Source organism: Panthera leo, chromosome D1 (assembly GCF_018350215.1).
Source record: "Panthera leo isolate Ple1 chromosome D1, P.leo_Ple1_pat1.1, whole genome shotgun sequence".
Lineage (NCBI taxonomy): Eukaryota > Metazoa > Chordata > Mammalia > Carnivora > Felidae > Panthera > Panthera leo.
The window spans coordinates 74,681,308-74,699,580 of record NC_056688.1 but is presented as its reverse complement, the minus strand read 5'-3'; the positions used below and the strand labels follow the sequence as shown (position 1 = coordinate 74,699,580).

The 18,273-nt window shown below is 46.4% G+C and overlaps 1 protein-coding gene across 1 annotated transcript in view; it reads left to right on the top strand.

Annotated features, from left to right (window-relative positions):
- The window catches only part of MRGPRX2 (MAS related GPR family member X2), a 40,272-nt gene that overhangs the window by 17,106 nt on the left and 4,893 nt on the right, over window positions 1–18,273 (top strand). Inside the window, exon 2 of the mRNA XM_042905509.1 lies at window positions 15,933–16,023. Coding sequence (XP_042761443.1) covers window positions 15,933–16,023 — 91 coding nt within the window. The remainder of the gene's footprint in view (window positions 1–15,932; window positions 16,024–18,273) is intronic.

Genomic DNA, 18,273 nt, shown 5'->3' with positions numbered 1-18,273 from the left:
CTGATGAGGGGGCTCCCATCTCACAAACCATGAACTCATGACCTGACCCGAAATCAAGAGTCAGACTCTTAACGGAAGGAGCCATCCAGACGCCCCCTCTCAAACTCTCTTTTCTCCCACTTCCTCATGCCTAGTTCCTACAACCACTTCCCATTTGGCAAGGGTTCTCAACCCCTCTTCTTTCTGGTAGTCCTTCCACCTCCCGCCTTTTATTTAATCATGAGGTGCCCAAACTCTGGATACAGAGTCTGGTCAGCCAGAAGACAGTCAGCATCACCTTCTGGAGCGTGGTCATTCTACCCTGACATCCCCACACACTTCTGCCCTTGTTGAGAACGTTGCCTCCCCTCCTTGAACATTTGAGCCTCTATCACCCAGTGAGGTCTGTGGTAAACCTGGGCACTGGGTCAGGCCTGGGCCCAGAGCCTCAGTCAGGGAAACAGCTTAATGAGGGCTTGGCTGGCTCACCTCCAATAGCAGGCAAACTGAGTCTGAGAGCACATGACCCAGCCTCACCTGGAAACGGATTTCCTTCCTTTTCTCCTCTCTTGAGAATCAAGGCACCAGCAACAATTCACTGACCACTGTTGGGTGTGTGGCTTGGTGAAGAAAACAGATGTGGGACACTGGCTCTGTCTTCAGAAACCATGTAGCTTTGTTGGGAGAGAGGATATAGAATGGGCAGCCAGAGAAGACCTTTGACAGAGGAGATGGGGCCACAGCTGGGTCTTGAAGAATGGGAGAAAAAAATCAGCTGATGACAATAAGGCAGTGCACTAGAATGGAAAAGGAGAAATAAGGTAGAGGCCAAAGGGTCTAAGGTGGGCCTGGGGGAAGAAAAGTAGATACTGTGGGCTAAGCCAAGACTCTATATATGTGAGCACTGAGAGAAAATGCCGCAAAGGTAAGTTGGAGCCATATTGGGATGCCAGCTATAGAGAACTGGAGTCTCCTCTATGCTGGGAGCTGCCAAGGGCTCTCGAACCAGAGAAGGAAATGATTGAAGTGGTTGTTACTTTGCTTTCTGACCTGCCAAAGCTAGACAGATGAATCCACACTCTGCTGTGACCCAGGAAGACAGAGCTTCATGATGTCTAGAGGATAAAACCCTTCCCAGGAGTGGTCCATGGAATGCAGAGAAACACCTAGCTGGCATAGTTTTAGCTGACCTTCAGGCAGTCTTTCCAATGGTCCCTCCTAGGGGGATAAGGACAGAGAGAACAGTGAGCTATTTGTATGAGTGAGACCCACATGTGGGACTCCATTGCTTACAAATTATTAAGAAATTCAAGTGGCAACATTAAATCAAACACGGGGCCCTTCTAAGCACAGGTTGGATGCCCACGATCTCTGTCTGAAGACAATGATGGGGGCAGGTTCTTACCCAAATGCATGCAGTGGGCTTGCAGGGGGTTCCCACATTCAGAATGCCCACAGCCATTCATTTCCCTCTCTTTCCTGGGCAGGTGATAGCCTAACATTCTAGCTATGGCAGTCAGCTTATGGCTGTTAGCTTCATGAAAAGAACAATAGGCGAGGGACAGGAAATCTGAGCTGCAGTCCTGGTTTTACTTCAAAATTGATCTGAGTCAGTTCTGGACCTTAGTTTTGTGGCTCATATTAAGTGTTCAGTAAGTATCATTTTTCTTCCTTTCATAAAGAAACTCCAATTCTGGGATCCCTACTATACGGCTTCTTGCTGGAGTATTTGAAAGAAGATGTAGGTTCCAATGATGGGTCTTCAGTTGCAGAAAAATCTCAGTGAAATGCATTCATATCTCAGAGAAAACTCCAAATACCTTTCTGTATCCTAATACCTTCCCACCTCACCAGAAAAGTCACCTTTGGCCATTCTCTGACAAGGATACATTTTAAATGACTTCAGGTCTATTCTTAGCTATTCTGCCAGCTCTCTGTAGAACCTAAGGCAACTGATTTCCTCTCCCAATGTCTCCTCTTCTGAAACCAGTTTGCTCTTCTGTAAAATGCAGGAATTGACAAGGTGATCTCCAAGGTCCTTTTCTGCTCTTGGTGCTCCGTTTCCTTGAATCTGTGAAGTAACTGGTCCAGCATTTGTCATCACCTGGTGTGAAGATGAATTTACCTGTCTCTATCAATAGAAAGTAAGCTCACTGAGATCAAGAAGGATTGTGATCCATCTTTGAATCTCCATTTCCAGCACCTTGCACTCAATTATTTGTTGAAAGGACAGAGCTACCAATGGATGGACAAGGTTGCTGGGGGAGAAACATAAAACAAATGAGCCAAGGAAGTGAAAACACAGATATAATCAGAAGAATCAGAAGAATGTGCAAAGGGAAGAAAGAGAATCAGGGCAATATTGTATCAAGGGAGATTGAATACTGGGTGACCAACATCTCCAATAATACAAAGGATATTTAAAAATTTAAGGTTAAAAAAACACACCAGATTTCATAATTAAGACATCATTGGTAACCTCTGAAAGAAGTCAGGCTGCCAAAAGTTAAGAAGTGGGGGCGCCTGGGTGGCTCAGTCAGTTGAGCGTCCGACTTCGGCTCAGGTCTTGATCTCGCCGTCCATGAGTTTGGGCCCCGCTTTGGGCTCTGTGCTGACAGCTCGGAGCCTGTTTTGGATTCTGTGTCTCCCTCTCTCTCTGCCCCTCCCCTGTTCATGCTGTGTCTCTCTGTCTCTGAAAAATGAATAAACCTTTAAAAAAAATTTAAAGAAGTGGGTGGATCATGAAGTACGGACAGCAAACATAAATGAGTCAAGAAATTTGGTGGAAGAACAGAGAAAAACAAGAAGATCTCAAGACATCTGGCAACACTGAAAGATGAATAATTGCTTGTTTACTAGTTTTGTTACTTTAAGAGAAGGAGATCCAAAATATTTGTTAACCAAGGGGAAGGAGTGGAAGAGAAAGAGACTGAAGGTTTTAGAGAGGGGTAGAGGAGGCCATCGATGGATTGGTGTCCTGGAGGAGTCGGTAGAGGGGACTGAGAGCACAGCTCTTTGTCCCCAACTCTGCCACCTGCAAATCTGACAGGTGGATCACCAGGTACTATAGAGGGAATCCAAACATCCGAAGGGGGCTGGGCAACTGGTCTTTTAAGATCCTTTCCCAATTCTGTGATCACCATTTCCATCCATCCTTCTTGTGCCACATGGCCCACAAGCAGATGATAGCGGACGGTGTGAAAAAGTCTTTGAAATGTGGTCTAGTGTTTGCAGTATTTCCTGACTTACTAATACCAGTAACTGATCAAAGAGGAAGTGAGCCTTTTGAGATGAATTCCACCTGCTTTGGAATGTAGACCAAGGAGGGAGAGTGGCATAGTAGGAAAAGCACCAGATTGGGAGTCATGAGTTTGGATCTAGTCTCTCCTTGTAATTTTTTATGTGCCCTTGTTCTTTGAGCACATTTCCTCTTCTCTGAGTTGCAGTTTTCCTTGGAAAACAGGAGTTCAAGATAGAAATTGATTTACTTCTATGTGTCCCAACTCTTGAGTGTTACAGAGGCATCCTTAAAGAGCTGGCACTTGTCTTCGTGGTTCTTGGGCAGCTCTGTACTCAACGTGGCCACTGTGGTACAAGGAACAAAAGTGAGGCTAGAGCAGGTAATTCACACTGACATCACAGAGCTCAAAATACTGCCATCAGCTCCAACAGGAAAACCCACATGCTTGTCAGTGACGTTCTGGACTTTCTTGTTTGGTCTGTGGCACCGGCGTGACTGAATCACGTTTAGCAGAAGGAGGGTCACGTCTGGCGGTGTGCTGATGACACTGATGAAACTCGGCATTGCCTTGGGGGACTGAGTCCCTGACTGAATTCCAAGTTCTCAATTCAGAACTTGGTTTGCACTTTGTTGACCAATCTCCACTAGGATTAAAGGGAGGTGGATGTATCTTTGTCATCAAATATATCGTGACAAATTAGCCATGTGTTAATTCATAAAAATGCATTGTGCAACTGCCTTATTCATTAAATATATGTGTATCGAATTGATGGATGGATGGATGGATTGTCCTCACGGCACAGGCTTTATGTGATGGGAAAGCCCTTTGACAAGGTGGGTGGTTATTCTTCTCACTTATCATTTCTTAGTAACCACCATGGCTGCTCCTCCTCTTAAAGCCTTCCCCAGCATCTAGGCCTCCAGGCTCCTCCTTTTTCTCATCTAGGCCATTTAACCTTTCATGCCATCTGACTAAACGTCAAGTGTATCCGGAGCGGTCAAAAGTACCTACAACTTCGTCAGGCCCAGCAAATAAATGTGGCAACGAATAAGACTCTGTCTACATGGGAAACTCCCAATCGAGTCAGTGATAAATCTCCTTGCATTGTTCTCTAATAGCTCTGTATGTAAATCTAATCTAATCTCCAAAACAAAACTGCCGGTTCCTTGTGGGCCAGGCCAATCCTCTCCCTTCTCCTAGGTCACGCCTATCCCTCCAGGCTGTATCACCTGAGAGAACCTGTCATGGGCCCTTGGAGCTCCTGTCAGTGAATGATTGGAAGCCTTACCCCATAAGTCCCAACTTTCTTGCTAAAAGATCCCCATGCCCCTAGCAGCCAAGTCAGTTCTCCTCTTTGCTGCCTCACATCATGTGCCTGGCTTCCCCCACCATCTCACCCTGAGGCCCGGTCACCACATCACTGGCACCCTCACCCACAGCTTAACGATGTCTTCCGTTCTGGGCTTCTAAAATCATTGGGGTTGCGTGGCCCTGGCTGTCCCTTGGATCTAGCCATCTGCAAGCCAGGGAGAGAAAGGATCCTTCTCTGGCCTCCATTAGACCATCTTGCAAGGCCAGAAACAGGGTGGCAGCTTCATGGTCTGCTCTGTGTTGGTCAACAAACATGTGCTGATCATCTATGACTCTGCACCCAGAACGCGTGCTAAGGAAATTGGTGAGTAGGCAGGCAAGGCTCTGTCCTCCAGGAGCTCACAGACCGGAAGGAAGACTATAGAGCCCTCACCCAACCCTGGGAGAGTGAAGCTGCTCATGCTGCACAGTGATCTCTTCCATCTACTCACTGGAATGGAGATGAGAGGGACTCAGTACAAGTACCCCAGGTGGCTTGTTTATGGTGCAAGGGAGTAGGGAGGGAAGGAGAGCAGTGGCCCCCATGATGAGCTATTCAAACTGGTCCTTCTGTGTCATTTGTCAGTCAGATCACAGGACTTAGCGTAGGGACCCAGACTCATGTTCCCTCCACCGACTGCCAGGGAGGTAGTGGGGAGGCAGCTGGCCACATGCTGAGACCTTTGGCCTCAGCCATTCATTTAAGGCAGCCAACCCAGACTCTCTTGCACCAATGTGCCCACACCTGTAGTGGGTACACTCTGGAACCCTTGCCCCATTTATACTCTTCCATCCCCAAGCACAGACCTCTGTGCTGGGGACCAGCGCTCAGGAAACTGATCAGAAAAGTGAAATGAAGTAAATGTAACTGAACCGAAACTGATCTGCCCTCTCCTAGGTGCCTAGCAGACAGAAGGTGATCTTTTAAAAAGAAGGAGCATTTCCTAATCCACCTGCTCTTCCAGGAAGAGTCCTTGAATTCCTTCAGAAGGTGAGCATTTCTCTGGCATATGTCTCTTCTCTCCTTTGAACTCAGAGGCGAAATTGCTCCCAGGATCTCAGTCCCCTTCTCTCTGCCCCCACCTCTTCTTTCTGACATTAAAATCAGTCTCTGCCTTTCATATCCACACGAGAGGGGGTGGGGCTCCGCTAATGAATGTTTGAGAAGCCCTTTGAGATCTTGGATGAAAGGCACCTTATAAAATACAATTAAAAATAATAGGGGTAATTACTAGCTGAGTTAGTCCCTGTAGGTTAATTAGAGAGTTTTCCTCTGGCAGGTTCTGAATTTGTGCAGAAACACATGGGTTCAAAAGGCGAAACTGATTTGAGATTTCAGGGGCCGCTGTTATGCTTCCCGTGTTCCAGGATCATGCACTGGCATTTTTTTTTGAAATCTGAGGAGTATTGCAGCAGGCCAGAGCTGGAAAAGATCTTTCAGACGATCTGTCCAACTTTCTTGGTTTGCAGATAAAGTCAGTGAGGCCCGGAGAGGTAATGTGACTGGCTCAAAGTTGCACAGCAAATGTGACACAACCACGGCTCTGACGTCCAGTCACTGGACAGCCCAAATGGGGTGGAGGTGGGAGGTCCTGTCACCACTCCTAATTAGTAATGCACCCTATCCAATCTGTGCAAACTGGTGACCTTCTATTGCACAGTAGAGCATTGGAAGAAGAGTCAGACCAAGCCGAGTTCAAATTCTAGCTCTGACACATACGACAGACAGTGGCTGGCAAGTGAGCTTCAGTTTCCTCATTCTTAAAATGGGAATAATAACTGCCTCAGAGGGTTGCTGGGAGGTACCAATAAGCAAGGCACACAGAAGCATCTGCTTTGGAGCATGTATTCAGTCAATGTTGGTTGAATGAGCACTGTAAGAAGGAGTCTTGGCAATGCTAGGGTTTGACCTACAGTCCTTGCTTTACATACCTATGTTCAGTCTGTATTTAATGAGCCCCTATTATGTGCCTAACACTGTGCTAAGCTTTCCAGACTTTATGTCAGTTAATCATCACCACACCCCCATGAGATTAGCTATGTGAAATTGAGGTTCAGAGAGGTTAGCTAACTCATCGAAGGTCACACAGCTGAAGAGGAGGCAGGACTTGAACCCATACTCTCTGCCTTCCTTTGTGGGGGAAAAAAAAAGGCACGGTCATTGTTGTGATCACAATGGAGCCCCCAGGGGATTTTCTGCTGTGATAATGGAGAAAAGTGATGGAGGGCGTCAGGGAACAGGTATAGCCCAAGATGACCCACTGAAGCATTTGTTTTTAAGGTTATGAAAATTAAACTCTTCTCCTTAACCAATATTTATTTATTTGGAGCATCTGCATTGATGCCAGAAGTCAAATGATCTGCCCTGAGAAAAACAGTAGCCGTCACTGAATTTAGGAACAAGACGCCTAGATTCAGGTCTTGGATGTGTTCCTTAGAAACCATGTGACTTTAGTCAAGTTTCTTTACTTCTCCGTCTTCGGAGTCCCGTGGTGCTGGTCTGTATAATGGGCATGACACTTCTCACTTTATCCCTCACATGGGATCTTCAGAAGCTCAAGTGGCAGGAGCACAGAAGTACTTTGTCAATTGCAACCTCCTTTACAAATGGAAATCGTTACTATTACCAGTTATGGTTTAGAAGATTTTCAGAGTGATAGAGGAGGGGGCTGGCACTCCTGTGGACTTCAGGAAAACTGACTCAGCATTTGTCTCCAAAAGACAGTTGAGAGCATTCATAGCTCTAAGCTCAGACTATTTGGTTGAAGAGAGCATTTTAGGGGACCAGTCCTTTGAGATTCAGTTGTAAATTGAAATGGGCTCCATTTGTTTGAGATTTCAATTTTTTTTCCCAGCTGAGTCCGAAGATTCAGAACCAGCTGTGTGACATCTTCTACTTCTGTGTGTGAAGAGGAAACTCGGCCCCTATGGAAGGCTGCTGGAGGAGGCCAGCGAAGGAGGAAAGAAGCTGACCTTAAGTCGTTAATCATCCTCCATGATTTCCTCATCAATCAAACCTTTCACAATACTCCCTAGAAACTAGAATAGCCAGGACTATGTTCTTCTGAAATACTCTTTCGGAATGGGTGATGTTGAGTCATCCTCCCCAGGGATTTCCAGGGTAGACGAAGAGAATGATAGTGTTTCAGACTACTAGAGCTAAAGGGAACTCAGAAGTCCCTTGCCCTCTGCCAGCGTTTGGGCCTTCTGGGGAGACAGTCATCTGACACTCTCAGTGATGGAGTGCCCACTCCCTCACTTTTTGCTAAAAGTCTCCCTATCTCCAGCCATCATCTGCCTTCATGTAATTCTCACTCACTGCTCAAGGGTCTGTCCTCTGGTGCCGCAGTGACAGATCTTCCCTTCTCCAACACCACTGGTCATGTGTCAACCCTGAGACACCTTTCCCAGACTAGATTTCCCGTGTTAGAGGTGGCACGATACAGACAAAAGTGCATGGCGTTAGATGGCAGAAAGAAAGGCTTGAATTCAAATCCCAGTTCAACAACTCATTAGCATTAACATATAGAAAGTGCGCACAGTGGGCATTCAACGAGCAGTAGTCTTCATATGGCAAGATCCACTCATATTTAAAACATTTATTGAGAGCTTACTTTGTCTCAGGCACTTTCCTGAGTGCTGCCCACAAGGGAGCAGAAAGAGAATGAATTTTGTTGTCAAAAACCTGGGCTCTAATCCAAGCTCTACCATTTATCAATCCCATAACCTTGGAGAACGGACCGACTGAAGCCTTATCATCTCATCCCTGCATGGGTATTCCTGAGCCTCACCTGTCTCATTTGGCAAAGGGATGTCGTGGGGATTAAATGGTATGATGCACAAGCACTGAGCCCAGTACCTGATTCAGTACGAAGGCTCAGTAAGTGGCTGCCATATTGAAAGAGTCAAGGATACTGAGTACCTGATGGAGTTAAGGCAAGGCTCAGCTCAAGCATGACAATGGATATTTTATTATATGGAATTTAATGTAATCTTATCTAATTTTATGGTTCCTAACATGGACTCTTGACTCCTTCCTTTTTCTACTTATTTTCCCAGGGGGATAGATTCTTGAATATACAGGGGCAAAATCCTTTAGCTTTGTTGTGTTGTAGACACCCATGGGAATCTACAACACTGCACCACTCAGCTAGACATAGTCCTAGCCAAAGAAGAGTCTAGCTATGTCTCTGACTCTTAAGAAGTTTAATTACATTAAGGTATGAGTGGCTGGTAGCTGCAGGTTTCCAGAGAGAAGGCTCCCAGCCTACACTGAGGAGTATGATGACAAATTCTAGTCATCCTTGAGATTAGAAGGTCGTCAGGACTGGGGCTCAGGGCTAGCTATAGCTTCTGTTCAGAGCAGAGAAACTAAGGCAGAAGATCAACTATATAGTTGAGGACAATAAGGGGAGGGAGTGGGTGGAAAAAGAAAACTCAGCAGGCACCTGGGCGCCCTGCCCTGCAAGCACCAGTCTAGGACAGCACTGGGACCTCTGAGCCCATTCTCTGGGGGTCATGCCTAGCTTGGGAACTGACCAGGACTTAGTCCATCACTTTAGGGTCTCTGATGGGCTGAGAAAGGCAGCAGCTGACAGAATCAACGCTACTAATCCTAGTCTTTCTCTCCATTTGAACCACCGGACGGGGAGAAACAGGTAGAGGAGAAACGAAGTTTCGTTTTGTCGCTGTTCCGGAACACTCATGCAAAGTGCCCATCCTCGTAATTCAGCATGGGTGTTAAGCAGGGTGACTATAGTCAATAATTCTATATTATATATTTGAAAGTTGCTAAAAGAATAGATATTAAAAGTCCTCATCACAGGAAAAAAAAATTCTGTAACTATGTTTGATGATGGGTGTTAACTAGACTTATTGTGGTGATCATTTTAGAATATATACAAATATTGAATCATTATGTTGTATACCTGAAACTTACGATGTTATATGTCGATTATGTCCCAATAAAAAAAATGTTTCTTAAAAAGTGTCTATCTTACTTCTGTTTTAGGCAATATGATGAATGAAAGCCATGGTTCTCAACCTCTTTTTTTTTTTTTAAGTTTATTTATTTATTTTGAGGGCAGGGACAGAGAGAGAGAGAATCCCAAACAGGTTCCATGCCCAGCATGGAGCCTGACGCAGGGCTTGATCCCATGACCATGAGATCATGGCCTAAGCTAAAATCAGGAGTCGGACACTTAACTAATGGAGCCACCCAGGTACCCTGGTTCTCAACCTCTATAAGTCACCTGGGGTCTTGCAAACATGCGGATTCTGATTCTTTGGATCTGGATAGAGCCCCAAATTCTGCAACTCTGAAAAGATGCTGAGGCTGTTCTGAAACTCTCCGCCTAGGAAATATATCAAAAGGTTAAAAAAAAAAGCTAAAAATATGCATTTTAATCAACGGTAGAGACTTAAGAAAGGGGAATCTGAGGCCAGGAATGAAGCCAGACCCCAGTCCCAGTGAATACGTGTGAAAAGAAACGGTTACATCTTCTGGAAGATTCTACACAATCCCGTGGCCCAGACCTGTTACACATAGAATTTTGCTAGGAACAGGAAAGTAACCCTCGGCCGTAGTTCTTGTACCCATATGGGGCAGGGAGTCAAATGGGAGACCAAGCCACATAAAGCCAGGACTCAGGAAGGCCTATATCTTGAGGAAGAGGGTGATCAATATAAATGAAAACAATATAAATAAAAGCAAAAACAGAGAAGTGTCTGTGTCAGCCCTGATTTGGAGAAGTTGAAAAAAAAAAGTCCCTGAGATTTTAGGGCTCACCCTTGTGTGCTGTGAGAGTCTGATATGACACTGGTAGCACGATCTTAAAATCCCTAAATGATCATTTAAATCTAAAGTGGACCCCCGTATGTTATCAGTATGTCCCATGTCTGGCTGAAGCAATCACAAAATCCTCCCTGCAGGAATGCACCTCAAACCAGGCCATGTAGAATTATCAGAAGATTTTTAAAAATAGGGGTTCACAGGGGCACCTGGGTGGCTCAGTCGGTTAAGCGTCCGATTTCAGCTTAGGTCATGCTCTTGTGGTCCGTGAATTCAGCCCCCTGGTCAGGGTCTGTGCTGACAGCTCAGAGCCTGGAGCCTGCTTCAGATTCTGTGTCTCCCTCTCTCTCTGCTCCTTTCCTGTTCATGCTCTCTCTCTCAAAAATACATAAACATTAAAAAAAAAATTTAAGTAAAAATAATAAAACCAAAAAATAGGGGTTCACAGTCAAAAGTTTGATACATACAAGGAAACAGAGCCCGTGGCTGAGAGCAGAAAGAACAAGCCTTAGAATCAGGCCCTCAAAGACTTTGGATACCGGGATATAGAATATAAAACAATTATATTTCACATGTTTAGAGAAATAAAAGAAAGAATAAAAAGTAAGTAAAGAGCAAGAGACTAAAGAGACTAGTAAAGACTTGTCCTCCTTTATCCACGGTGTTGGTTTCCATAGTTATAGTTACCCAAGGTCAACCGCGGTCGAGAGGCAGACAATCCTCCCGAAGCGAGGTCAGGTTGGCCGCAGCCTGATGCTAGGTCACAATGCCTGCGTCGTTCACTTCACCTCATGTCATCACAAAGACATATTATCATCTCCCATCATCATAGGAAGAAGGGTGAGTACGGTACAATAGGATATTTTGAAAGAGAGAGACCACATTCACCTAACTTTTATTCCTATGTAGTGTTATGATTGGTCTATTTTATTATTTTTGTTCATCTCTTACCATGCCTAATTTATAAATTAAGCTGTATCATAGGTATATATGTATAGGAAAAAACAGAGTATATATAAGGTTCAGTACTATCCACAGTTTCAGGCATCCATTGGGGGTCTTGGAACGTGTCCCCCACAGATAAGAGGGAGACTACTATATAAAAATGAACAGGTAGATTTGAAAAAATAATCAAAGTGCCTACTGATGCTATAAATCAGTATCCCTATCTTCCCAAATTAAATCCAACACACTTTCTATTAGGAAAAAATTTGGAACTTTTTCTGCCCCATCTCCGGCCGTTAAAGGCAACCTGCCATACCCCACAGCAAGGAATGTTATAAAAAATATTTTTCCAGAATCATCCCTGTGCCTGACACATCTTCTTGTGCTACTTCTCCCAGCTCTGAGGAGCCCTGGCTTTTTTCCCCAGCCCACAGTTTCTGGCTCTCCTCCTTTTAGGTGACATACCCAGATACTCCTTGAGTCCCCTCTCGACGGCACACGAGTCCCTCTTTCATGATGGCACCCTCAGTCTGAGGGGGCCTTTGACATGACTGTGCTGGCAGTGGTTATAATCATGTCCCATTCTCCCACCACCACCCACACACCTGTTTACGGAGCACTTTCATGTCTGCTAGAGCACTGTCATCCTCACAGACAGAGGAGACAGGCTCAGAGTTACTGTCATGCAGCTAGAAATCTACAGAATCAGAATTCAGAACAGGATTCACTGCCCTGCCTCCACCATGGCTACCTCCAATTAGAGCAATGATCAATGACCAACGAATTCTTTCTGTTCCTTCGTTGTGGTAAACCCTTACCAGCCCTCCTCAAGCTGAATTGACATCTTCTTAGTCTCACCCAGTTGATTTGGAAATCTCTGGGTCATTGCCAAATGCAGGCTTACGCCCAAGGAAATGTTAATTTATGTTCCACATGTCTGAAGACAATCCATCTCTGGCTATAGTCAGTAGAGACAGAAAGTCAGCCCAAGCAGAGCAGAGGGGGAAGAGGTATCAGGGAGACAGGGTCCCCAAGTGTCTCCCCTCCCCCTGTCTCAAAGTGATATCTTCAAGTCCCACAGAGGCACATTTTTGTAATTCTCAAGGACATAGAAAACCCGTGAAACATGACAGTATGTGCTCGACCCAATAGGAGGACGAGTCAGCAGGGGTCTGACTCACAGGGGGTCTGGGCATCCCGGAAAGGTTCCTGGGTGTGTTCGAAATCTTCTATGCCCTACTTCACATATCCTGGGCCCACCTTTTAAATTTAGGCATTGCTGTGGCAACCAGCTGCACAACAGCTGTACAGAATATCTCTTGCTTTCTGACTGCTAGTACAGCGTCGCCCCGGGCAATTCCTTAAACTCTCTGTGTCTCAGGTTCATCATCTAGAAAAGGGGGATGATGATGGCACTCACTTCATATGGTGGTGAGGATGATGTGAGTGAATAAATGTAAAGGCATTTTATACTTGGCACAGAGTAAGAATTATTTAAAAAAAATAGACATTGCTGTTATTATAATTGTCGTTATTATTTCATCTTTATTCCTACTCTCATCTAGGGCTGGGTGCCTGAAGAGGAAGACTGGGCTTCTGAGCTCTGAACCTGCCAAATTGGAGCCTGACTTGCCGTGGTCAAGAGTGGCCCTCAGCCCTCAGGCCTGAGGGGTGGGAGAAGTGGGGCGGGAAGGACAAGAATTGCCATTTACTGAAGGCGCAGAATCTTCGAGAATTCTTAAAACACCTCAGGGAGAAGGTATTCTTACTACCTCCTTTTTAGATACGAGGAAACCAAGACTTAGGCTGGAGGATTCGCCTGAGGTCACGTGGCTAGGAGTGGCTGACCAGGCCTGACCCACTGCGCCCGGGGCCTGGTACCTGGCGCCACCACGTGATGCTGCGGAAGTGGGAAAGAAAAGGGCTTCTATTGCTACCTACTGATACTGTCCAGGAAGAAGAGGGGGCTGGGCAGAGAGGTGCCTCCCAGCCCCCTACACCTGCCCACAAATGCTCTGAGAGGAGGGTGGGCCACTGCTTCCCTACCTACACCTAGGGGGCTGGGCTTCAGGTGAGGTGGGTGGGGAGGAGGAGGTCTGGGCCAGGAGGCAGGACCTGGATTGCAAGCCTGGCTCCCTGGGCCAATCCCAGCACCCAAAACAGGGCCTGCCAGGCAATGGGTACTCCGTGAATACTGCTGAACAAATGGATGAATGAGTCAATGAATGAATAACATAGGCCCTGCTCTCAGAGGGTTTCCAACCCCGAGGACATACTCATCAGCATAGAACAGCGTGTGCTGTGTCAAACCTCTAGGCAGAGCACAGGGGTCATGATTTTCAGCCCGGGAAAGTGCCCCCTATGAACCGGGTTATCTTCCAAAAGGGAACTTGACCAGGCCAAGAGGACAAGAGAGATTCCAGGAGGCAGAGAAGGGAGAAGAGCACGGAGCCTGAGGCTTTCATGCACCGAGGCTTAGAGGCAGGGGCAGTTTAGCATTTGAAAGGCTTGCGAGATATAGCGTGTTCCTTCATCTCTGGAACACATTTTGCCCTCACCCCTTCCGTTCCCTTTTCCCAAAGCATAAGCCTCAACTGTGCAATTATCTGTAAACTGGGCACGTGTTCAGCTCCTCGGTGCTGGTTTTCTAAAGTCCAGCCTCATGCAAGGGGCTGGTTTCATAAGGAGACCTGCCAGCTCCCAGGCCCCAACGGGTCTCCATCTAGCAACCATAACAAGGTCTGGGGCCAAACCAGCCCTTGGGGAGCTGCAGGTTTAAACCGAACCCGGGTCTGGGGCCAGACCTCTGTCCTCCTCCTCGGTGCCCAGACCGCCACCACAGCGTTCACACACACCCTCCCTGCTGGCTGGCGGCCAGGCCCCACTACCTCTCCCTGCTCCTCCCTGGCTAAATCCCGCCGCCTCTCCCCAACCTGCCCTGGCCAAACACTGACAGAGGGAGCTGGAGAAAACCAGACAGGCAGGCCCCACCAGGTGGCAGCCAAGCCTTAAGGAACCAAGGGAGAAGAGGGTGACATGGAGGTCACTGGGGCTCCTTGAAGCCAGAAAGGCTTGGGGAGGAGCTGCTCTCTGTTGGAAGCTAAAGAGCAGTGAGTCTGGCCCCTTTTGCTACCCAAGAAATGTTCCTGTGAGAGTTAAGAGAGCTATAGTAGCCATAATGATCCTTTACATCTTTATAGGGCTTTGCCCACGTGCTAAGCACTCCCTGAGCACCTCAGGCCAACGCTATAGGGGGACATCACCATTTCCCTGAGGGTTAGCGAGATTGAACGACTTTACTGTTAGTAAGGTTCAGTTAATTAATAATAATTGCTAGAACCAGGATTTGAGACCAGGAATGACCATTCCAGAGTTGGCTTTCATAGACACTGCCCTACGCTGCCACCCATGAATAACCATCGAGAAAGAACATGGCTCCCCATCACTACCCCACTTTAAGTTGGACCTCTTCCCAGACTTCACTTACTCCGCCCCCTGCAGGCCAGCCAAGGTTACATGATCCCCATAATAATCATTGACTGCCACCTAGTGGCGTCATGTGGAATGTCACATTTGTAGCCCTCCATCTGATTTTTGTGATGTTTAATCCTTACCTAACCCCAGTGCCTACAACAGTGCCTGGTAGAAAGTAGACATTCAGTAAATATTTGTTGAATTAATTTAAGTGATCCTTAGAGGAAAAAGAAATATCAACTAGGAAAACCAGAGCATTGGTTGTCCCAACTTTTTCTTTCCTAGAAGCTCCCCGGGGCCATATTTTGTTCCCTGACAGCAGATCTGAAGGAACAAAGGACCAGATGGAGAAAGAAGCTGCCTCTGCTCAGTCAGAGGGACCTGGCTTCAGGCTTCTCTGACCACAGAGCTTCTAGAAGCCCTAGAACTCCCTTCTCCGTGATCCTCTGACTTTCTGAGGAACTAGCCCTTGGCTGAGCTAATAAGGCAAAGGAATGGAAAGAAAAGAATTCAATAAGCCTTTACTTTCCTCCTCCTCTAGTCCAGTAGGAAGTCAAATCAGGGTTGCCTGGGAGGTTCAGTCAGCTAAGCGTCCTGGCTTAGGTGGTGATCTCACGGGTTCATGGGATTGAGCCATACATTAGTCTCTGACCTCCCAAGCCTTCTTGGGATTCTCTCTTTCTCTCTCTCTCTCTCTCTCTCTCTCTCTCTTTCCCTCCCTCTCTATTTCTCTCTGTCTTTGTCTTTCCCTCCCTCCGGCCCTTCCCCTATTTATGTGTACTCTGTCCCCCCATAAATAAATGAACATTAAAAAAAAAAAAAAAAGCTCAGAGCTGCCTTGAAGCAAGAGGTCCTTCCTGGAACCCCTGACTCTGAAATGGACTTCTGGTCCTCTGGCTAGAGAGAGCCCTGTAGAAGTTGCTGCCTTATTTGGTGTTATCAAGAGCCTGAGAAGCTGTGTGATTTCCTCTGCAAGGACTGTAAACAACCATAATTGGATGAGAAGGGCACAGCACTCTCACAAGGGAGTCTCCTGCTTCGTGCCCTGCTCGGCTCTCCCCACATTGACTTCTCTTTCCCTCTCTGAAGCCCTGTGACTGTTCTTTCCTCCATCCAGCCAGTTCAGGCCAATCTTGATCCATTTCCTCCAGCCCCCCCATGGCGGGGCCACTATGCGTCAACCATCGTTCTGATTATGCAGCCACAGTCTTCCAGCCCAGGTCAAAAAGAGACAAGAGATCGGTGAGGCCCACTCTCCAGTGGGGTTTTTGTAGAAAGGATCCTGTAATTCAGTGACTTTTCTGTCCTCGCTCCCAACCCCAGCTCATTCTGCTTCCATGTTCCTGGACTCCCCGGTGATTCTCTATGTCACAGTGGCCTGCTCCCCCTTTCCCTCAAAAGGCTGATTCCCAAATTGCACAGTAATTGAGAAACACATCTAAGTCAAACTACAGAAGCATTCCATTTCCCACATGGACTGTGCTTCTTGAATGTGAAAATTTTCAAGTAGACTGTACCTTGTCAACCATTCTTTGCCTCCATTTTGGTTTGCTTTTCTATTGGCAGGTGTTTCTCACAGTTAGGCTCTAAAAGTCCCTGCGTAGACCAACTTCCCAATCCTCACCTTTTCAAGTGATCTGCTCAATCACTACTTCACTCATGCTTGCAGACATAAATGCATACGCTTAAAAAAATTTGCTGAGCACTGGGATCAGGCAGTGTCCCAGGCACTGAGACTCAAAGGCATGCTCATTATTCTCAAAGCACTCACAGTGCAATAGGAAAGAAATATGTCCTCAGAGGCTTAAAGTGCTATGTGACCAATAGGGACCTATTGGTGGCTGTGTGAGCAAAAGAGAGACCCCAAATAAATTAGTTTTAGCAAAAATAGACATTATTTGCTTCAAACAACTGAGGTTCGGTGAGGGAACCTGGCTCCAGGCATGACGGGATTCAGAGTTCAGATGATATCAGGATGCCCCCTCCCCTCCCCCACCTCGGTTTCATGGCATCTGCCTGGCTTTCAGCTGCTGGCGGTCCCCCATGGAGCAGAATGAGAAGAGGCTCAGATACAGGGATGGGCCACAGCCTCCCAAAATATAACCGTGCAAGTTCACATAGTAAAATCAGCTACACACACATACTCACACAATCTCTCACTGTCGTCGTCCACCCCCCCCCCCCCCCGCCCCACTATATAACAAAACTGTTCTTTATAGGGACTTTCTAAATGACATTGCCCTGCATTGTCAACTCGAATGAAAAGAATTCATAACACAAGACTTGGGACCATGGAGGGGGCCTAGACTGATGAGTTTATGACCGTGATGAAAAGTGGAGTCTCTGGGAACTATTAAGGACCTGATAGATGAGAATCACCTTGGGATCAAATCTGGCCTTGGAGAGAGCCCTATCTGAGGTCTCCACTCTCTTTGGTACGGACCAGATCCAAGGGGGTGGGGGGAGGGCACATGAGGGAGAGAGGCCTCCACAGGCACCAGGGATTTCCTAGTTTTAGATTCATCACAGCTGGAAAGCATCTCATTTTCCAGATGAGGCACTGACACCAAACAGGGTCCACAGTGAATAAGTATCAAATCGGAGGTATGCTATATATTACAAAACAGCATAAATAGTTGGATGTTTTGTGCGCATATACCAAAACATTCACGCAGTTGTTTTTCTTGTAGCGGTATGACTAGAGATTTATATTTTCATTTGAATGCTATACATTCTCCTCTCCGCAGCCTGCGGGACTTTTCTGAAGCACACAGCTGATAAAGTTACTTCCTTGCTTCATTTCCTTAAATGGATCCCCTGTGCTCTCAGGAGATGCACATTTCCTATTATATAGGCTTCTAGAAGATAGAGTTTTAGGGCAACCCAAAGGTCAGAAATCTAGGCGAGGTGCTCCATGGAAAGTTGGGACCCCCAAAGACTAAACCTTCAGTAAGTTTCTCTTAGAAGTAAAACTACGGAGAAACTGCTTGATCAAGCTTGGCTCTGAGTGAAGAAAAATTCTCTCGCTTGAGAATTTGTAGCCACAAGTCAGTATCACGTTGTGGTCCTAAAACCTCAAATGACAGGGGAGGTTTCTGGGGACATCCCAAAAGTTGAAAGCCATGCTGGGAAGGTCCCCCAGTCAACTAGCGAAAGAAAACACAAGACCTCTCTGGAGGAACTTAGCTATAATTCAGTATAATTCAGGCCTCAAAGAACTCCTACAGATAAGTCCCAAGGAAAGTGAACAGCTCATAGTCAAAAATCACAAATACAGGAAGAAACAAGGCACCATATGAAAGTGATAGAAGGAATAATAGGCGGTAAAATCAGACATACATAGACTTCAGCGCGGGAATTATCAGAGAAGCGTAATATTGCCGGGGCTGATGAGGTTAGAGATATAAAAGAGAAAATTGACAATGGGAGCCAGCATCAAGAGATGAAGAAATGACCAAGCAAATTTGAAAACAAAATCTCAAGCAGAGCTTC